Source organism: Aotus nancymaae, unplaced genomic scaffold (assembly GCF_030222135.1).
Source record: "Aotus nancymaae isolate 86718 unplaced genomic scaffold, 86718_ANA_hifiasm-v0.15.2.pri h1tg000043l, whole genome shotgun sequence".
NCBI lineage: Eukaryota > Metazoa > Chordata > Mammalia > Primates > Aotidae > Aotus > Aotus nancymaae.
The window spans coordinates 13,019,214-13,042,252 of record NW_026988457.1 but is presented as its reverse complement, the minus strand read 5'-3'; the positions used below and the strand labels follow the sequence as shown (position 1 = coordinate 13,042,252).

The 23,039-nt window shown below is 38.5% G+C and overlaps 1 protein-coding gene and 1 pseudogene across 2 annotated transcripts in view; one reads left to right on the top strand and one right to left on the bottom strand.

The window, feature by feature from the left end:
• MRPS31 (mitochondrial ribosomal protein S31) overlaps nucleotides 1-23,039 on the top strand; it is a 37,019-nt gene that overhangs the window by 10,846 nt on the left and 3,134 nt on the right. For both annotated transcript variants that reach the window (XM_021672831.2, XM_012469854.3), the window contains exons 3-6: nucleotides 3,727-3,885; nucleotides 5,510-5,647; nucleotides 8,387-8,466; nucleotides 11,016-11,159. In XM_021672831.2, the coding sequence (XP_021528506.1) occupies nucleotides 3,727-3,885; nucleotides 5,510-5,647; nucleotides 8,387-8,466; nucleotides 11,016-11,159 (521 nt within the window). The remainder of the gene's footprint in view (nucleotides 1-3,726; nucleotides 3,886-5,509; nucleotides 5,648-8,386; nucleotides 8,467-11,015; nucleotides 11,160-23,039) is intronic.
• On the bottom strand, nucleotides 18,701-19,509 carry LOC105729175 (heterogeneous nuclear ribonucleoprotein D-like; annotated as a pseudogene).

Sequence of the window (23,039 nt, the reverse complement as noted above, 5' to 3'; positions counted from 1 at the left end):
TGTAGTCCCAGCTACTCAGGAAGCTGAGGCAAGAGGATTGCTTGAGATGAGGAGGTTGAGGCTTCAGTAAGCTATGGTTGTGTCCACTGTACTCCAGCCTGAGTGGAAAAAAAAAGAATGAGGAGGCTGGAGAGGTGCTTTTTTTTTTTTGAGATGGAGTTTTGCTCTTGTTGCTCAGGCTGGAGTGCAATGGCACAATCTTGGCTCACCACAACCTCTGCTTCCCGGGTTCAAGCGATTCTCCTGCCTTAGCCTCCCAAGTAGCTGGGATTGCAGGCATGCGCCACCACACCAGCTAACTTTGTATTTTTTGGTAGAGATGGGGTTTTTCCATGTTGGTCAGGCTGGTCTGAAACTCCCGCCCTCTTCTGGTGGTCTGCCCGCCTCGGCCTCCCTAAGTGCTGGGATTACAGATGGGAGCCACCATGCCTAGCTGAGAGGTACTATTTTTAAGAATAATCAGGGAAGAACTCTGATAAGATAACATTTGAGTAAAGATCAGAATCAAATTAGGGATAAAGCCATGCAGATATCTGAAAGGTGAATTGAGGTTGGAGTATGCGGTATCCTTCAAATTCCACAAATCTGTTTCTTTTCTTTTCTTTCTTTTTTTGATAGAGTCTTGCTCTGTCCCCCAGGCTGCAGTATGGCTCCTCAATCTCAGCTCACTACAGCTTCCACCTCTGGGATCAAGCAGTCCTTCCACCTCAGCCTCCCGAGTAGCTAGGACTACAGACATGCACCATCACACCTGGCTAATTTTTTTTTCTTTTTGTGGAGACAGTGTTTCACTATGTTGTCCAGGCTGGTCTTGAACTCCAGAACTCAAGTAATGTGCCCACCTTGGTCTCTCAAAGTGCTGGGATTATAGGCATGAGCCACCACACCCAGCTGTTTATTTTCTTTCTTTCATTTTTGGTTTATTTTCTTTAAACACATATTCTTAGAAGTGGAATTGCAGGTAAAAAGATTTGCATTTTTTTTTTGCCTTTGATATATGTCACCAAGTTGCCTGCTAAAAGCCGTGCCAATTTAAGTGTCCACTCAGTAGTTTCTTTCCCTCATCAGAGTCCTTTTCTGAAATTGTATGTCATACAGTTTATTTTAAAGAAATTTTAAAAGTACAGAATGTTATGAAGAGGAAAAGTATATAATTATGAAATAGTCTTAATTATAGGATAGAATAGATTGTTAAAAGATACTTTAACAAGTTCTCCTTACGTTATTAAAATCTATGAAGATCCCTGTATGTAAAAATTATTCCATGACAGAGGCTCCCCCACAATTTTTATTAATTAGAGCATTTCAAATTATAAAGCCAGAGATTGTGACTATATAGGAAACTATTGTTACAAAATGTATGATTCTAGAAAATCAATATTCATCTATGTTCTGTGTACACTCTGATCAAATACATATATTAAAATTTGAAAATGAAGTTTGCAAGTAGTTTATGAAAGAAATATAATGACTTTGGAATAAGGTTAAAGCTTTATTCACAGATAACAGTTTTGAAAGCACGTTTTATTTTAACTGTTATATTTCTTTTTTTTCTTATTAATTAATTTATTTATTTATTTATTTGGAGACCGACTCTCACTCTGTGGCTCAGGCTGAAGTGCAGTGGAAAAATCATGGCTCACTGCAGCCTCAGCCTCCTGTGCTCCAGCAATCCTACTCAGCCTCACTGGTAGCTGGGACTATAGGCAAGTGCCACCATGCCTGGCTAATTTTTTTTTCTTTCTTTTTTTTTTTTCCTATCCCAGGCTGGTCTCAAACTCCTGAGCTCAAGTGATTCTCCCGCCTCAGCCTCCCAAAAGGCTCGAATTAACAGGCATGAGCCACCATGCCCGACTCCTTGTCTCATTCTTCTATTTTTCTTCTATTCCTATCAGATTTTAGATCTTCCAAGCCTTACTTAAGTCCTTAAAATCTTTCTCCAAGAACTTCAGGAATTTGGGAACTTTAATTTGCATATTAGGTAACAGATCATAATATAGAAAGCCAGGCATAATAAAACATTAATTTAGATCCCACTCATTGAGATGTCAGTTCTCAGTGAGTTAAAAAATTGCAAATAGCCAGGCATGGTGGCAGGTGCTTGTAGTCACAGCTACTCAAGAGGTTGAAGTGGGCAGACTGCTTGAACCCAGGACTTCGAGGCCAGACTTGATGACATATTGAGACCCTCATCTTTAAAAAAAAAAAAAGGAAAAATTGTTGTAAATAATTTATTTTCTTTTTATAATAGAATGTTCTTCTACTAACTTTCTCTAATTTAGGAAGCTTTTAAAAGCTTTTTCTTATGAAAAGTTTAAAACATATGCAAAGAACACAAAGTGGTCTAACCCCTTTATACTGTAGCCCAGTTTCAACAGTGATCAACATTTTGCCATTCTTGCATTACCTATGCCTTCACTCATTTTCCGTCTCCTACTTAATAATGATTTATGGCTTTTTTTTAAGGTAAAATTTATGTATATTAAAGTGTACCAAATCTTAGGTACACTGGAGTGTACCTAACTATGCCTACATAGGATTTTGACAAACAGATAAATCCCTGTGACCCACACACTTACCAAGACACTATGTTTTTCATTTTCACCTTCCCAGTCAGTAGCCATCTGTCTTGAGACAAATGCCGTTTTGAGGGTTTTTTTCACCTCAGATTAGTGTTGCCTATTCTGGAACTTGATATAAATAGAATCATACAGAATTTTTTTTTTTTTTTAAGACAGAGTCTAGTTCTGTTGCCCAGGCTGGAGTGCAGTGGCGCAATCTCAGCTCAGTGCAACCTCCACCTCCCAGGTTCCAGTGATTCTGATGTCTCAGTCTCTGGAGTAGCTAGGATTATAAGCACATGCCACCACGCCTGGCTAATTTTTGGACTTTATATTCTTTGTGTCCAACTTCTTTCACTTGATCTAATGCCTGTGAAAGTCATTCATGTTGGCATGAGCTGAGTATTCTTCCATTGTATGGATATATCACAATTTGTTTTTCTGTTCTATTGATAGACCTTTAGGTTGGTTCTGGTAAAGCTTCTGTGAACTGGTTAACTTGCCTTTCTATTTGCTTACAGTATATATTGGTTTTGAAATACAATAGCATCTAATTTGAAATGCCACTAATTTATAATTTTTGAGGCTGATCTTTCCCTCACCCCTCCACCTTAATATATTGTTCAGAGTTCATGTTGTGCTTCAGCAAATATCATTAATTTTAACATTTAACATTTCAAAGTTTATATAAAACTGCTACCTAATAGTTGAAAATTCTTGCTTTTGTCAGAAATTGAATTAAATACTTTCTTGAACATCACAGTTGTCCCCCAAAAATCATTTTACCTTTCACTAAACTAAGGGCATAATAAGCAATCTCTCTTTTTTCTTTTTTTTTTGAGATGGAGTCTCACTCTGTCTCCCAGGCTACAGTGCAGTGGCATGATCTTGGTTCACTGCAACCTCCACCTCCTGGGTTCAAGCAGTTCTCTTGCCTCAGCCACCAAGTAGCTGGCACTACAGGCATGCAGTACCATGCCTGGCTAATTTTTATATTTTTAGTAGAGACGGGGTTTCACTACTTTGGCCAGGCTGGTCTTGAACTCCTGACCTCAAGTGATCTGCCTGCCTTGGCTTCCGAAGTGCTGGGATTACAGGAGTAAGACATCGCGCCTGGCCAGTCTCTCTTTTTTATTTCTCATTTGTTCTTCATTTTCTTTTTCAGAATTGAGCCCCTGAGTCCGGAGTTGGTGGCAGCTGTGTCTGCTGTGGCAGATTCTCTCCCTTTTGACAAGCAAACAACCAAGTCAGAGCTGCTGAGACAGCTCCAGCAGCATGAGGAAGAGTCAAGGGCACAGAGAGATGCAGAGAGACCTAAAATTAGGTGAGTGAATCAAACCGTTAGGTCAGTAATGTTTATATCTCAAAATGGACCATTTTCATGTGGCTAGTGAGTAGTACACATAATATATACCACATCAGTAGAATTTGTATATAAAATATACCGCATAATTTTAGCAATTCAATTTTTTAAAAACATATGTCTTAAGTATGATTATAATTTTCAAGAAACCAATTGAATAAAGTTTCCTTTTAGGAAGTTACAGTTTCTTGTCCATGAAAAAAGAAATGGTAAATTCAGTAATGTTATTAAAAATCAATAACAGAACAAGGTAGCTTCTCTGAGAAAAGTAATTTTTTTCAGTTAAATAGTTTGCTAGTTTTATGCACAGTATGATAATCTTCAGGTCTGTTTCCTTCGCTTTTTCCTCTTATTCTTACATTTCAGCTGACGTCTTTCCACTTATTCTCTTCATCTCTTATTATTTTATGTCATGTTGTACTACTTGCTGCCTACATTATAGTAAGTGGTAACCCTGCTTCATTTTGGAGAGTGATCTAAATCAGTTGTGCTCGAAGAGTGTGTGTACCAGATTTATTTCAAGAAGTTAAAAGAAATGGCCATGTGCACTGGCTTATGCCCGTGATCCCAACACTTTGGGAGTCTGAGACAAGAGGATCACTTGAGGCCAGGAATTTGAGACCAGCCTGAGCAACAGAGCAAGACTCCATCTCCACAAAACATTAAAAAATTAGCTGAGCATGGTGGCATGTACCTGTAGTTCTAGCAACTTTGGAGGCTGAGGCAGGAGGATCACTTAAGTCCAGGGTTTGAAACTGAAGCTGCATTGAGCTGTGATCTCACCACTGCATTCCAGGCTGGGCGATAAGAGTGAGACCCTATCTCTAAAGGAAATTGTTAAGTTTTAAAAAAAAACATAAAAGGAAAGACAGATATCTGGACTGTCAGTTCAGTCAGTAACTCATTTCATTTGTCTTTGAACAAATACAAAGAAACAAACATGGCTAACTTGGTTTTAATTTAGTTATTGAATGTAGGCAATAGGTATACAGATACTGATTTTACTTTCCTATCATTTTCTCTGAATAATTTTTTGTGAGATTCGTTTTATGTTTTAAATGAGGATTTCTGAAGAACATCTTTAAATGATTAAAGTAAACATAAATTGTAATGTTCTGTGTTATGTGAATGTTAATAGGTGACATTTTTTATTTAAACATTTTTTGGCTGGATATGGTGGCTCATGCCTGTAATCCCAGCACTTTGGGAGGCTGAGGCAGGCAATGCACGAGATCAGGAGTTTAAGACCAGCCTGGCCAACATAGTGAAACTCCATCTCTACTAAAAATACAAAAAATTTACTGGGCATGGTGGCAGGTGCCTGTAATTCCAGCTACTCGGGAGGCTGAGGCATGAGAAGAGCCTGGGACGCGGAGGTTGTAGTGAGCTGAGATTGCACCACTGCACCCCATCCCGGGCAACAGTGCAAGACTATGTCTCAAAAAAAAAAAAAAAAAAATTTTATGCTGTATAATTAGTGCATAAAAATGAAATAAGAATTAAATGATATCAGTCTCCTGTTTAAGTAAGTTTGACTGTTCTGTAGCTAAGATTTCTAATACAGTTGACCTTTTTATTTTTCCAGTTTCGGTAACATAATATCAGATATGAAAGTTGCCAGATCTGCTACAGCTAGAGTTCATTTAAGACCAGAGCATCAGATTCGGTTTGATGAAGGCCATGACAATTATCCTGACCAGAAGACCACTGATTTTAGAAAAAGGTATCAGGCTTTGTAATCTGCTGGGTTTTGTTTGTGTAGTTTGTTTTTACCTTAGCTGTAGATTTATCTTATTGTGTATATTATTGCTGTTGGATATTTGAGCATTATGAATCCATTTACATATGTGTTCTTATTCTCTGTATACCACTTCCTAGAGAAGGAACCACATGCTGGATTTAGCCAGTGGTTTTCCATACCTTAAATCAAAATGGGCCATGCTTCACATCTACCCATGATGAATCAGGGTCCTTTGATTTAAAATAATGGAGCTGACTGAATTCTGAGCAAATAAGTATTTTGTGAGAAATATTATTTTTCATTTTAAATATAAGTGTTTAATACTGTGTATTCATATACCCTTTATATCTCAATACATGCTTATCTTTTTGTATACCTTAGAGAAATAACCCACCATCAATCCAAATGAGAGGCAAGAGGAAAAAAGTTTATACAGTACCTTAAAATGGTAGATTATTTGTGGCCCTTTGAATTTACTGATTTGAAGTTCTTAAAGATACTGAGCCATGCCTTACATAGTTATTTTAGAATCTAAAGTTGTTCTGTATTTGCATAAAGTTTCTGTTCTTTCTCTCCTTTAAACCCTGAAAATGAGAGCTAGGAAGGAGGAACCAGATATTTGGCATGGTCTAACAAAAATTATCTTGTCTTTATAGCAGGATATGCTCACAATTGGAGTGTTTTCAGTGCGTTGTGTATTCCTTGGATTTGTTTTAAGTAAAATCAGGAACTTGAGTTAACTCCTTCCGGGGTGTCAAACTACTGATTTATGCCGGAAAGTTGGAAAAAGTGATTAGCAGTTAACACAGGAAGTTTCAAGAGGTTATAGTGACTTTGGAAGATAATTTGAATTACTAATTTAAAGCGATTTAGTATCTGTTATATATTATTGAATATAGGAGAAGGTGTACTTGGAGTTTTACTTAAGAGTATTTAACTAAATCAGTTAATCCTTGAGAATATTTAACTGAATCATTCATCTTGGACATGATTCTGTGCAACTACATTAGGATGGTATATTATAATTTGATATTTCAAAAATTAGAAGCTAAAGTAGGAAAGGGGTTCTGTGCCTTCAATGTGTTAAAAAGCCAGCTAGAGGGGAGTAAGGGGAAGCAATGATGAGACGCCAAGTTGTTCACCCTGCTATGACTGGGGCAGGTTCTGGGGTATCAACCCCAGGCAACCCAGACCTGGACTGATTCCTTCTGTTATTATACTGGTCTGCCTCAGAATGTTGGCACTGCCACTGACTAATTGTGTGACTGGGCACCTTTTATAGCCTCCATCAGTCTGTTTCCCCAGCTATAAAATGCTGAAAGTGAAACCTAGCTTAAATGGCTTTCTTGAGGAATAGGAAAGAAACACGTGTAAACTATTTGGTACGTAGTAGGTGCTCAGCAAATGTCCATTCCCTTTCTTTGTAGTACGTTCCTCTTTTGAAATTCAATACTTTACCAAGGGATTTGCCCTCTGCTGTGACTTACTTTAATCCACCATCCTGTTTGCCAGACTTGCGGTTGAGGGGGAAGAATGCAAGGCACTCAAGAGTTCTGGAGCGTAAAAGCCTTTCTTTACAAATAACTTGGGAACCTACTAGAGTAAAGATTATATGATTTGAGATCATGTTATTTAACGTTCATATGGTATTTGCATTTTTTCCAGTTACTTCTATTTAGTAGAGAGAAGTAATTTTGTTTGTTTTTTTTTTTTTTAATTCAAAATTATTTTTAAAACTAACCCTCCAGTTTATTTTTTTATTTTTTTATTTTTATTTTTTGAGATGTAGTCTTGCTCTTATCACCCAGTCTGGAGTATGGTGGCATGATCTTGGCTCACTGCAACCTCTGCCTCCTGTGTTCAAGGGATTCTCCTGCCTCAGCCTCCTGAGTAGCTGAGATTACAGGCACTGCCATCACACCCAGCTAAATTTTTTGCATTTTTAGTAGAAACGGGGTTTCACCACTTTGGACAGGCTGGTCTCAAACTCCTGCCCTCAGGTGATCTACCTGCCTTGGCCTCCCAAAATCCTGGGATTACAGGCGCGGGCCATCTTGCCTGGCCAGCCCTCCAGTTTATAAACTTAATTTTAATCTGCCAGTAAATTTATTCAAGTACATGTGAATTGATGCATAAAACAATTGATTATCAAATATGCAAGAAAACATTACCTATTAACTCCCTGATATTAATTTCGGTAGTTAATTTTAAATAGTCATGTAAAGATAGTTAATAATTACTTTAAAATTACAGAATAATTGCTTTATGAAAGAGAATGTTGTGATTTACCTATGCAATCTTTTATAATTATAATTTATAATTAAACATTGCAGTGTTTTCTGCCCTTAAAGATAAATGTTGACTTTACAGCTTCTATCTATGTTAGCATAGTTTTATAGTTTTTCACAACATGGAGTTTTTAAAACCTTAATATAAAAGGGAAAAAATTAAAATTTTGGCAAATTAAGCTAATCTTTTCAATTAGGTATTTTGGAAATTAAATTGCTTTAACTGATATGTTGTATTATGAAGCAAAACTCAAGTGCACGTTTCTGTTTTTAGTTTATGAGTCCTAAAAATGTGGCAGTTTAGCTAAAATGTTTGATGTGGGTCAGTGGAATTATTTTTCATTTCTATACAGAATATTTCACTTAAGATATATTCTCATAATTTTTGTTGACAGTTTAAAATATATTCATTAAAATGTTATTTTTTTTTTAGAATTATGAAAAATATATTCAAGGGGAAAAGACTTTATATTTTTGACATGACGGCAGCTACTAAAGAAGACTCTGAAACAGGTTTGTTAAGAATAACGCTATTTCTCAAGCGGAGAAACATTTCATCTTTCCAAGATGTCCTTAGTGTTCTGATGGTGTAATAGTTGGATATTTTAATATTCCATCCTGTCATTGGCCTGGATCCTGCTTACAAATGTGGCAGTTGTTATCAGGAAGACTTGGGACTGTCACGTCCCCCCAAACTGGGAAGGCGTTGAGAGACCTTTGCTGAAAGCGAAGCTAAAAGAACAACCCCACTTCTTGTATTGCAAAAACTGCATCTCTTATGTATGATAGAATAATGTGGGCAAGTCCAGCTTGACGAATAGATGAGTTTACTAGAACTTACATACTGGACATTCCTGGGCAGCTCTAGAGTCTCCCTGCCTCCCATCTCTAAACTGCCTTGAAGCTAATGCTCTGACTGTTTGTCAACTCCGTGTGCGTGATGACAGTGTTTTCTTTGATATGTTCCCAGGTATGCCCTGGGATGTTTGGGTTTTCAGGGACACCTGCTCCTCAGCTAGCACTGTGGCCTTGGCTCCCTGCCCAGCCTTCAGGATCAAAGCAACACACACACTCTCTTAAGTAACCTGACGGGGGACACATCATACTACAGTTGTCGACATTGCTAGTTTTGGTCAGGTTTCCCCCTTGAAATGTAGCATTCTGTGAGACAGTGGGAGGTAAGTACTACCAGTTACCAAAGCCAGAGGTCCAGATGAGCTACTAATTTGAGTGAGAACATTAGGAATCAACTACCATTTATAGTGTATCTCTGTGCTATTACATAAAGATATACTGGTTCCTGCCCTTAGGCAGCTTACTGTCGAGAAGTGGAGATAGTATTTATAAAATAACTTACTGAAGTGACTTAGTGATTGTTCAGGAGATGGAAAGAACATTCGAGAAATCTAAGAGAATTGTAGTGTTTTCCTTGGGTAAGAAATTTGCCATTTTAAATCTAAAAGAGAAATAAAAGTGTCCTCTTGCTTGACATTAAATTTGGTTTGCTAGTAAAATAAATGAAGAAACTCAATACAGAATGTCTCCAGCATATAAATGATGAGCATTTCTAAAGAGTAGAAGTTCGTTTTTTGGACCTTGGTAGAAATAATGTTGTATATGGACTTTGGAGGCTGAGACAACAGGATGGCTTGCAACTAGGAGTTCCAAGATCAGTCTGGGCAACATAGTGAGCCCCTTTCTCTAAAAAAATAGAAAAAAATTATCCAATGGTGGTGCATTCCTATCATCCTAGTGACCTGGGAGGTTGAGATGGCAGGATCACTGGAGTGCAGAATTTGAGGCTGCAGTGAGCTATGATTGTGACATAACACTCCATCCTAGGCAACGGAGCGAAACTCCATCTCAAAGGGGGAAAAAAAGATGTTGTATATGATAGATAAGGCCAGCCTCCAAGGGCTCATTTAATCTTTCTACCAGTTACTTATAGGAACTTTTTATTTTTCCCCTATTTAATAGACTATTAGGGGTTATATCTCATTCATGTAGCACCTATTCATGTGGCTTGCAGATCATAGGAACTAGTTATCTTAAATCTTAAATTATTTTTTGAACAAACTATACTATAAAATATAAATCTGTAGAGGAAAGACGTTAATTCAGTGTTTGTTCATTTGAACTGAAGGCGAAGCTAAAAGAACAACCCCCCTTTCTTGTATTGCAAAAACTGCATTCTCTTGTTTACGGTAAAAAGGAAGTGCAAAATCCATAGGGGCAATGAATTGCCTCTCCCCTGCTTAAATGGTTAAACATATATCACAAAGGAATTTGTTGGCTGGGTGCAGTGGCTCATGCCTGTAATCCCAGAACTTTGGGAGGCCAAGATGGGTGGATCACCTGAGGTCAGGAGTTCGAGACCAGCCTGGCCAACATGGTAAAACCCTGTCTCTATAAAAATAAAAAAATTAACTGGGCATGGTGGCGGGTGCCTGTAATCCCAGGTACTCGGGAGGCTGAGGCAGGAGAATCACTTGAACACAAGAGGCGGAGGTTGCAGTGAACCAAGATTGCGCCATTACACTCCAGCCTGGGTGATGAGCAAAACTCCATCTTTTTTTTTTTTTTTTTTTAAAAAAAAGAGGCTAATGCCCTTTTCTGCCTTAGTCCACCTGCACACAGGTGAAGGAAAAAAAAAAAAAGGAAGAAAGAAATTTGTTGTCAGGACAGCTGCACTTGAATATTCTTGAGATTCTTGAAGTAGCCAGCTTACTTTTTTTTTAAATAAAAAGAAAATCTTATTTCTAAAACTGAAGTTAGTTGGCAAGGAAGCATTGAAGTTTTATGTATTTTATCAAACAATATCAAATGATTATACTCTGGTGAGGAAAATAGCACACAAATTTATGTAATAATTTACTCTAATGAAGATACTGTTTGAATATGCTATACTTGCATGAGTCTAAAGAATGGTTTTTGTTCCCAATTAAATACAGGAATAGCAATACGTAGAAACGTTAAGTTTAGCAATTCAGGATTGATTATAATTTTTTTTAAAAATATATTTACATTGACTTATTCTTAATTAAAATATCTTTATTATGCAGACACATCACCTTCACTTTGGGACGTGGAATTTGCTAAGGAGTTAGCCACAGTAAATGAACAACCCCTTCAGAACGGGTTTGAAGAGCTGATCCAGTGGACAAAAGAGGGGAAACTGTGGGAGTTCCCAATTAACAATGAAGCAGGTAAGTGTTAATTTCAGGAGGTTATAAAATTTATTGATTGAGATTATTTCTGCCAGATACTCACTTTTAGAGTGTAGATACTCAGGTAAATTTCAAAACACTTTGTAGATATCTTCATGGAGTCCTAGAAGGAATCTGACGACGTTTTTTAAAAAATATGTTAGAATTTCACTTATTTTTAGATATTCGATAAGAAAATGAAGAAGTAAAATGCATCACGAATTTCTGTGACATAAAAAGACTGAGAACTGCAAGGATACCAGTTTGCTAATTGCTAAACAGGATATTACTTGGTGAATCTTCTATGTATTGAATAAGAAGTCTCAGATTATACTTCAATTTTGGAGAACATTGCAACTCTTAAAGTCCTTTAGTCATAAAACCATTGCATAAATGAGGTCCAAGGAACTTGTATGAGCCACTCAAAGCAAAAACATTAGTACGCTATGAAAATCTTTGCCTGCAAAATATAGATGCTTTGAACTGGCAACAGAATATGATCTACTTTACTGGGTATTTTTTGGAGATGTTACCTCTTACTAAATCAAAAGGAAAACAGTATTACTATCCGATTTATTTTTTATGATACCCATGTTGTCATCAGTTAAAAATTTTAATTGAATTTATAGATGTATTTTGAATTAGAAAAGATTAATTTATGATAAGATTAGCTAGAAGCTGGAAAAGCCTAAATAAATAAGTCTTTGGAAAATGTAGTCCTTTTTTTTTTTTTTTTTTTTTTTGAGGCGGAGTTTCACTCTTGTTACCCAGGCTGGAGTGCAGTGGTGCGATCTCTGCTCACTGCAACCTCTGCCTCCTGGGTTCAGGCAATTCTCCTGCCTCAGCCTCCTGAGTAGCTGGGATTACAGGCACGCACCACCATGCCCAGCTAATTTTTTTTGTATTTTTAGTAGAGATGGGGTTTCACCATGTTGACCAGGATAGTCTTGATCTCTTGACCTCGTGATCTACCTGCCTCGAACTCCCAAAGCGCTGGGATTACAATGTAGTCCATATTTTAACCTTCATAATGTTGTGGTATCATTGTAACATCTTAATTTTTGTTAATCTTTTATTTGTTGGATCAATAGGTAGAATGGAAGCTTAAATATCAGAAATATTTAGTCTTATATATAAATAATATAATTAATATAAAGTGTTACTGTTTATAGGAAAACGTTAGAGACTTACAGATTCTTTCAGCAAATTCTTTTTTTTTTTGGGACGGAGTTTCGCTCTTGTTACCCAGGCTGGAGTGCAATGGCGCGATCTCAGCTCACTGCAACCTCCGCCTCCTAGGTTCAGGCAATTCTCCTGCCTCAGCCTCCTGAGTAGCTGGGATTACAGGCACGCGCCACCATGTCCAGCTAATTTTTTGTATTTTTAGTAGAGACGGGGTTTCACCATGTTGACCAGGATGGTCTCGATCTCTTGACCTCATGATCCACCCGCCTCAGCCTCCCAAAGTGCTGGGATTACAGGCGTGAGCCACCGCGCCCGGCCCTCAGCAAATTCTTAATATTTTGTATATTCATATTGTTTTTGTTTTTGGTTTTTGAGACAGAGTCTCTCTCTGTCGCCTGGGCTGGGGTGCAGTGGCAAGATCTCGGCACACTGCAACCTCCCCCTCCCGTGTTCAAGCAATTTTCATGCCTCAGCCTCCCGAATAGCTGGGATTACAGGTGTGCACCACCACACCCAGCTAATTTTTGTATTTTTAGTAGAGACGGGGTTTTGCAATGTTGGCCAGCCTGGTCTCAAACTCCTGACCTTAGGTGATCCACCTGCTTTGGCCTCCCAGAGTGCTGGAATTACAGGTGTGAGCCAACACGCCCAGCCTGTATATTCATATTGTACCTGCAATAATATAGCATACTATGTTTCACTATGTTTCATGTATTACCTAACCTGTGTATTGCTTAAAGTATGGTTTCTATGTTCTGGAAGTTATCAGGGTAAGGTAAAAAGACCAATGCCTTTTTAGTTGTGCAAACCTGAGTACCAGCTTTGTCCATTATTAGCCATTATTTGACTTTGAGGAAATTATTTAAGCTCCTGGGCCTCAGTTTCCTCTTCTGTAGAATAATATCTGATATTAAGGAAAGATTTGGTTTGCTCTTATAACATATTTGGATTTCATTATTTGAAGAAACGTGGGTGTTCCAAGTCCTCATGGTTAAAAACCTGATTTAAAAACCCAGTGTTAGGCCGGCTATGGTGGCTCATGCTTGTAATCCTAACTACTTGGGAGACTAAGGCAGGAAAATCACTTGAACCTGGGAAGTAGAGGTTGCAGTGAGCTAAGGTCTCACCACTGGACTCCAGCCTGGGTGACAGAGTGAAACTCTGTTGAATGAACGAATGAAAGAAAGAAGGAAAGAAAAGGAAGGAAGGAAAGAAGGAAGGAAGGAAGGAGTGAGTGATTTTATTCAGGAGAGTCAGTGAAGCATAGTGGTTAGAAGTTCAAGATCCTGAGTGAGTTACAGACTTGATCTCTCCAACTCTCACTTCCTTCATCTCTGGAATGATGGGAATAATAATAGGACTCATTATACGAGATTGGTGTGAGGAGTAAGTCAGGTTAAATAAGCAAAGCATCATCACCATCATCATCCCTGTTTCTACAGCAACAACATTGTGAGGGGGTTTGCTTCTGTAACTGTTTACGGTTGTATACCATAACATTTTATTTTTCTTTCTTTTTTTTTTTTTGAGACGGGGTCTTACTCTGTTGCCCATGCTGCTGGAGTGCAGTGGCGAGATCTCGGCTCACTACAGCCTCCACCTCCCGGGTTCGAGCGAGTCTCCTGCCTCAGCCTCTGGAGTAGCTGGGACTACAGGCACATGCCACCACATTGGACTACTTTAGTATTTTTAGTAGAGATGGGGTTTCACTATGTTGGCCAGGATGGTCTCAATCTCTTAACCTAGTGATCCACCAGGTGCTAGGAAAGCGCAAACTCATGGTATATTGTCATCAGCAGTGAAACTTTACTTAAGTGCATCAAAATCGAGTGATCAAACTCCAGTGGAATTTATCTTAAATTTGACCTGGTTTCTGAGAAAATTTAATTTCTAAAAAAGGAGATAAACATGTTTTTTTGGTCTGGTTGGGGAGAAAAATGTGACAACTATCCATATGACACTGTGCATATTATTGATATTTCAGGGTTGGAAAAGGAGGTGGTGGGGTAACTCATTTCCATAAGGCAATTGATACCTGGAGTAAAAACAGGAAAAGACTGTGGAAACTCTCACTTTGATCACTGCCCTGGGTACACACTTAGAAGCTTGTACTTTGAGAAACTGGCATTGTAACCTGGAGCCTCAACAATTCAATAACTCTCTTTTATATTTCTTACACTTAAATGTTGAGATTAATGAAATACCTTTCTTTCCCTACTAATAATTAGCTTTATGAAGATTTACTTGGATGCTTTTGGGGAAAGATGTTCTGTTTTTAGTAGCTCACTGGGTCAGTATTGGAATATAATATTGAAGATGACAAAATGACATGTCATGTGTTTACAATTTAGTTCAAAGTATTGTGTTTTTCCATTATATAAAAAATTAAGGTTTGTTGTTTTGCCACTTAATGTGTAGAAATTATTTTTCTAGTTTAGAATAGCTTTTTTTCTGTTTCTGTTTTAAGAACTTGTTAGTCCCAGCCGGGTGAGGTGGCTCATGTCTGTAATCCCAGCACTTTGGGAGGCTGAGGCAGGCAGATCACCTGAGGTCAGGAGATCGAGACCAGCCTGACCAACATGGAGAAACCCCATCTCTACTAAAAATACAAAAATTAGCTGAGTGTGGTGGCGGATGCCTGTAATCCTGGCTATTTGGGAGGCTAAGGCAGGAGAATCGCTTGAACCCGGGCGGCAGAGGTTGTGGTAAGCCAAGATCGCACCATTGCACTTCAGCCTGGGCAACAAGAGTGAAACTCCATCTCAAACAAACAAACAAAAAAAGAACTTGTTAGTCTCTTCTCTTGTGCTTTGGCTGCATGGAGATTTACAAGAGCTATTAGGTATATTAGGTGGAATTGTTCTCACTTAGATTTGGTACTAGTTAGTTTTATATGTTGGATTGTTAATGACATTGTTTTTATTATAGCTTCTACTTTGATTTTAACTAAATTTAATCATATTTATGGCTACCCAATAATAGAGTGTTTCTAAGGCTGGTTTTTATGGGGGAGGGGGTTTGTGGGGGGAAAGTGTTGGCTTCTTTAATACAACATAAAAGCATGATCCATGAAAGAAGAAAGTGGTAAGTTGAACTATATTAAAAATAAGACGTCTGCACTGTGAAAGACACTGTCAAAAAATAAAAAGACAAGCCACAGAGTAGGAGAAGATATTTGCAAAACACGTATCTGTGATAAAGTACAGTTCTACAAAATATATATTAAAAATTCTTTTGTGAATATGCTCTACTGGCCGGACGAGGTGGCTCAAGCCTGTAATCCCAGCACTTTGGGAAGCTGAAGCAGGCAGATCACCAGAGGTCAGGAGTTCAAGACCAATCTGGCGAACACGGTGAAACCCCATCTGTACTAAAAATACAAAATATTAGCCAGACATGGTGGTGGGCACCTGTAATCCCAGCTACTCGAGAGACTGAGGCGGGAGAATCACTTGAACCCAGCAGGCGGAGGTTGCAGTGAGCCAAGATGGCTCCATTGCACTCCAGCCTGGGCAATAAGAGTGAAACTCCATCTCAAAAAAAAAAAAAAAAAAAATCTTAAAACTCAACAATGAGAAATAAAAAAACCCAGTTATAAAATGACAAAATATGACTGGGCACAGTGGCTCATGCCTGTAATCCCAGCACTTTGGGAGGCCAAGGTGGGTGGATCACTTGAGGTTAGGAGTTTGAGACCAGCCTGGCCAACAGGGTGAAATCCCATCTCCACTAAAAATACAAAAATTAGCCAGGCATGGTGGTGCACACCTGTAATTCCAGCTACTCAGGAGGCTAAGTCACGAGAATCTTTTGAATTCAGGATGGGGAGGTTGCAGTGAGCCGAGATCTTGCCACTGCACTCTAGCCTGGGTAGCAGAGCAAGACTCTGTCTCAAAAATAAATAAATAACTAAATAAGAATAAAAATAAAAATAAAATGGGCAGGGGCATGGTGGCTCATGCCTATAATCCCAGCAGTTTGGGAGGCTGAGGTTAGCAGATCACCTGAGGTCAGGAGTTTGAGACCAGCCTGGCCAACATGGTGAAACCCCATCTTTACTAAAACACAAAAATTATCTGAGCATAGTATCACACGCCTGTAATCCCAGCTACTCAGGAGGCTGAGGCAGGAGAATCGTTTGAACCCAGGAGGCGGAAGTTTCAGTGAGCCGAGATCGTGCCACTGCACTCCAGCCTGGGTGACAGAGTGAGAATCCATCTCAAAAAATAAATAAATAAATAAGTAATGAATAAAAATAAAATGGTAAAATATCTGTTTAGATATGTTACCAAAGAACATATAAGAATGGTATATGAAAACATCATATGTTGTTAGGGAATTGTATATTATTTTTTTCAAATAGCTAAATGTTAAATGTATGTATCCTTTTTAAAACTCTCATTTGTGTCTCTAATTTGTGTTTTCTTCTCTTTTTTTTTATTTCCAACTTTTATTTTAGGTTCAGGGGTACATGTGCAAGTTTGTTACAGGGGTAAATTGAGTGTCATGGGGGTTTGATGTACAGATAATTTTGTCACCCAGGTAATCAGCATAATAACTGATAGGTAGTTTTTCAATCTTTATTCTCCTCCTACCCTCCACCCTCAAATAAGCCCCAGTGTCTGTTGTTCCCTTCTTTGTGTCTGTATGTACTCATTGTTTAGCTCCTGCTTACAAGTGAGGACATGTAGTATTTGGTTTTCTGTTTCTGCATTAATTCACTTAGGATAATAGCCTCCATGTCCATCCATGTTGCAGCAAAGGCCATGATATCATTTTTACAGCTGCATAGTATTCCATGGTGTATATTTACCCCATTTTCTTTATCCAATTCACCATTCATAGGTACCTCAGTTGATTCCATGTCTTGACTATTGTGAATAGTGCTGCAGTGAACATACGTATGCATGTATCTTTATGATAGAATAACAGGATTACTGTGTCGAATGGTAGTTCTGTTTTAGGTTCTTTGAGAAATCTCCATACTGCTTTCCACAGTGGCTAAACTAATTTACAGTCTCACCAACAGTGTATAAGCATTCCCTTTCCTCTGCAACCTCATCGGTATCTGTTGTTTTCGACTTTTTAATAATAGCCATTCAGACTGGTGTGAGGTGGTGTCTTGTTGTGGTTTCGATTTGCATTTACTGGATGATTCATGATATTCAACATTTTCATGTTTGCTGCCCATGTGGATGTCTTCTTTTGAGAAGTGTCTGTTCATGTCCTTTGCCCAGTTTTTAATAGGGTTGATTTTTTTTTTTTTTTGCTTCTTCAATTGTTTGAGTTCCTTGTAGAGTTTGAATATTAGACCTTTGTCAGATGTATAGGTTGCAGATATTTTCTCTGATTCTGTAGGTTGTTTATTGAAATTTCTTTTGCTGTGCAGAAGCTCTTTAGTTTGATTAGGTCCCACTTGTCAATTTTTGTTTTTGTTACAATTGCTTTTTTTTTTTTTTTTTTTTTTAATGAGACAGAGTTTTCGCTCTTGTTGCCCAGGCTGGAGTGCAGTGGCATGATCTGGATTCACTGTAACCTCTGCTTCCCAGGTTCAAGTGATTCTCCTGCCTCAGCCTCCCAAGTAGCTGGGATTATAGGTGCCCGCCACCATGCCCAGCTAATTTTTTTGTATTTTTAGTAGAGACAGGGCTTTGCCATGTTGGCCAGGTTAGTCTTGAACTCCTGACCTCAGGTGATTTACCTGCCTCGGCCTCCCAAAGTGCTGGGATTACAGGATTGAGTCACTGTGCCTGGCCTACAGTTGCTTTTTGACTTTGTCATGAAGTCCTTGCCTGGGGTGTTGTCTAGAATGGTATTTCATAGATCATCTTCTAGGGTTTGTATAGTTTTAGGTTTCACATTTAAGCCTTTAATCCATCTTGAGTTGATTTTTGTATATGGTCAAAGGTGGGGATCCAGTTTCAGTCTTCTGCATATGGCTAGTCTAAGGCTATTTTTTATATGCTTTCCTAGAGTAACTCTCAATTTAGAGGCTTCAGTGGGCAAAGAAGGTCAGGATGGATGTCGATCACACTTTTGTTTCTGTTCTTTAGTTGGTTTAAACTTTTTCACTTTTTTTTTTTCACATAAGGAAGCATTTATTTGAAGTTTAACATGAATTCGTACAAACAAAATGTATATAAACAGATCCTCATTGAGTCATAACAGATAGCAAAGGACAAAGTAAAAACAAAGAAAACTAATTGGCTACTATAGACAGTTGGACACAATCGTGTCTTGTACACTAGAAAGTCTTACAAAATAATCATCTTTGATCAACAGAAGACCAATCTTCAGCGTCTTCCTGCAAGATGGGTTACTTTAACATCTCCTTCTGTATTCTCCAATGTTCTCCTTTAGTATGGCTGGTAATTGTTTTGGCGATTGCCACCCCCTAGAGATGCCTTACCATAAGTGCTCTGTTGGCCACTGTAGGCTGCATATCCCTGTCCATATCCATAGTTGCCACAGTTATACCCAGTATAATCATATCTGCCATAGCCACTATAGTTTTGATCACCACCACAGGCACTATTATAATTTGCATATCCTTGATCATAATAGTTATTAAATCCTTGGTTCCAGTTTTGGCCCTGACCTCGGCCATGACCCCTCATACCACCTCGTCCACCCACTGCAGCACCTCTTCCACCTTTTTTTGTTGTTGCTATTGCTGCCTATATACCTCTTTGGGTTGTGCAACTTTGATTTCACACTTCACAGAACCAAGTTGATGGTATCTTCGAACAATTTTTTTACTGGCTCTTCATCAGTATATGTGATAAAACAAAATCCTTTTTCATTTGTTTTTGTATCCATGGGAAGTTCAATGTTTTCAGTCTCTCCAAAGGCTCCAAAATATTCTTTAATTTGTTCTTCAGAAGTATCCGGGCTCAATCCACCCACAAAAAGTTTTTTTAGCGTTCTTTCCCTATTAAAACTTTGACCCTTTGGGGATCTATCAGTTTGCCATCCAGTTTGTGTTCTTTCAGTTCTAAAACCTTATCAACACTAGCAGCATCTTTGAAAAGCACAAATCCAAATCCTCTTGATCTCCCAGTGACTGGATTTGTTTTAATTGTACAGTCTACAACTTCCCCAAATCAAGACAAATATTCAGTCAATCTTTTTTGCTTGTATCCCAGCTCAAGCCTCCAATAAACATTTTACCGTCATCCTGCTGATTCTTGCTCACATTGATCAAGGATCTCTCTGCGAATTCCTCTGTGTTGCTATACTCATTCTTGTCCTCCTTAGTGGCAGAGCTGTCGGCTGGCGGGTGCTGGCGCGCAGTCCAGGTCGAGGCAGCAATGGCGGCAGAGTGTTGTATCAACTTTTTCACTTCTTATGTGTCCTCTATGGTATCTGGAACATGTGCTGTAATATGAGCCAAAAAGAACAGTGAGAAAAGTTCAAATTACCATAAAACCCTAAAGAAAGGATGTGTTATTTGGGCAAGTATAATGGGGAGAAAATTAGGGGAAGTATGAAGATTATTAGGTGTGTGCTAACTGAAAGGTATCAGGACCAGGTGTGGTGGCTTATGCCTGTAATCCCAGAACTTTGGGAGGCCAAGGTGGGTGGATCACAAGATCAGGAGTTCAAGACCAGCCTGGCCAGGATGGTGAAACCCCATCTCTACAAAAATACAAAAAAATGGGCATGGTGTCAGGCACCTGTAATTCCAGCTGCTTGGGAGGCTGAGGGAGAGAATTGCTTGAACCCAGGAGGTGGAGGTTGCAGTGAGCCAAGATCATCCCACTGCACTCCATCCTCAAAAAAAAAAAAAAGATAGCAGGATTTATTTGTTGTTTTAGATGAGATTATAGCCTGTAAACAAGAGCCTTAAAGTACTGACAGGAAAAGAAATAATAGTTTTGATACTACATAGAAGTGGAAACAATAATTCAAAGTGAAAATGACTGAATTTGGTTCAGTGCCCTACTATGCCCTTCTCAAAAGTCATTGGTCATTGCTATTAACTGGAATTCACTCTTTATTTGTTGTACCATATTTTAAAAGTGTATTCAATATTTAAGGCAGAATTAGACACAATTAACCTGTCACCTTATTTGATTGTGCATCATATAGGATTTCCTTCTTATGTTTAATGTTTCACTATCTCTTATGTCTTCTTTACTGTATTGTGCTTCTTTGGTTTATTAAAAATATTTTAAATTACATAAATAATAATGAAAGTTCACTTGCAAAAAAGTCAAATAGTGTAAAAGAATATTATACTTTACCCTTCAGTTCTCTTCTTTTTTTCTGAAATTTGAATTTGCATTTCCCCATTGATAACCAGATTACACGTCTTTTCATATGTTTATTGTCTATTTTTACTTCCTGTGTGACTTACCTTTTTACATCCTTTGTTTCTGTTGGGCTTTTTGGTAATAGTGTTTATAGGAACTCAATATATTATGGACTTTAATTCTTCAACTCATACATGCGTTGGAAATATGTTTCCTAGTCTGTCTCTTTGCCTTCTTTTAAAATAATTTGACTTTAAAAATCATAGTAAACATTTGGTTTAATATAAAAGGTGATAACATAAAGCACAAGGCTTAGAAAGCTGTTCTTTTTATCACCTGTTAGGGCTGTTCTCAGAGCCAACGTCATTTAATCTTTTAGCTGTATTTTGTTTTTTATATTTCTAAATGATATGCTTACTTCTATCTATTTCAGAGGTCATCTAGTGTATATATCTTCTCCTCATCCTTCCATTATAGATATATTACAATTTTTTATTAGACCTATATTCATTGTTTATGCTAATATGACTATGGACAGTTGTGTGGGGTGTTTTTTTGTTTTGGGGTTTTTTGAGACAGGGTCTTACTCTGTCACCCAGACTGGAGTGCAGTGGCAGGATCCTGGCTCACTGCAGCCTTGAATTCCTGGGCTCAAGTGATCCTCCCTGCAATAGCTGGGATTACAGACATGAGCCACCACACCTGGCCCTTTTTTTTTTTTTTTTTTTTTTTGAGACAGTCTCACTCTTGTTGTTCAGGCTGGAGTGCAGTGGCTCGTTCTTGGCTCACTGTAGCCTCGACCTCCCAGACTCAGATGATTCTTCCACCTTGGCCTCCCACACAGACACTTGCCACAATGCCTGGCTAGTTTTTTATATTTTTATTAGAGACGGGGTTTTGCTATGTTGCCCAGGCTGGTCTTGAACTCCTGGACTCAAGCAGACCACCCGTCGCAGCCTCCCAGAATGCCATGTGAGCCACTGCCCAGCCACTCTGTCTTATGTTGTTGAGAATGCTTTTGCCATTTTCCCATTCTTACTCTAGACTCATTGTATGTGATCTCTTTTATTTATTTATTTTTTTTGGTAACTTTTAGCATCTTCTCTTCATAATATTTGTAAGCTTCAAGAGGGTTATCCTTGGTAAGGGATTTTATTTATTTACAGTCCTTGTTCTAGACATTATTCGGTAATTTTAATCCAGTAACGTCATTTTTCAATTCTGGGTAAATTTTCTTGAATTATTTGATAATTTCAGCTTCCCAGTCTTTTTCTTTATCTCCTTTTGTTCTGTGCTCTGGGGACATTCCATAACTATTATCTTACAACCTCTCCATTGGATTTTTGTTTCTGATGCCCTATTTTTAACTTCCAAATGCTTCGTTGGGCTGGGTGTGGTGGCTCAAGCCTCTAATCCCAGCACTTTGGGAGGCTGAGGAGGTCAGATCACCTGAGGTCAGGAGTTCAAGACTAGCCTGGCCAACATGGCAAAACCCTGTCTGTACTAAAACTACAAAAATTAGCCGGACATGATGTCAATCACTTGTAATTCCAGCTACTCAGGAGGCTGAGGCAGGAGAATCACTTGAACCCAGGAGGCGGAGGTTGCGGTAAGCCAAGATTGTGCCATTGTACTCCAGCCTGGGTAACAAGAGTGAAACTCCCTCTCAAAAAAAAAAAAAAACCTAGCTAAATGCTTTATTGTTGTTCTTTTTATTATTAGATTTTTTTCCCCATAGTGTTGAGATTACAGGTGTGAGCCACTGTGCCCAGCCCAGTTTCACTCTCTGAAAGGCTCCGGGCTATAAATGTCACACATCACCTTTGTTTAGGTTCTGCCAGTGATAATTTAAACATATGCCCATGACTAACCTAAAAGTGGCTGAGAAATGTAATGTTGCTGAACAGCTATGTCCAGGTTTTTTTTTTCTCTCTTTTAAGAGGTATGGTGTCTCTTTTAAGCAATTGATGAAGCAAAATTTTTAAAAGGTTAAAAAAGAGAAAAAAGAAAAGAAAAAAAAAAGAAGTATGATGTCACTCAAAAAAAAGATGTATGGTGTCACTCGATCACCCAGGCTGGAGTGCAGTGGTGCGATCACAGCTTACTGCAGCCTCAAATTCCTGGGCTCAAATGATTGATCCTCCTGCCCCCAGCCTTTCACATACTAGGACTACAGGTGCACGCCACTACACCTGGCTAATTTTTAAATGTTCTGTAGAGATGGGGTCTCACTTTATTGCCCAGGCTGGTCTTAAACTCCTGGCTTCAAACTATCCTCCTGCCTCAGCCTCCCAAAGTGCTGACATTACAGACATGAGCCACCATCTCCTGCCCATGCACAGATTTTTAATTTTTTTACCAAGATAAAGAGCCAGAATGGATTTTGAGAGGTAGGTATCAGTTCCTGCCAAGGTGTCTGTCACTTATGTTAGACACTTTC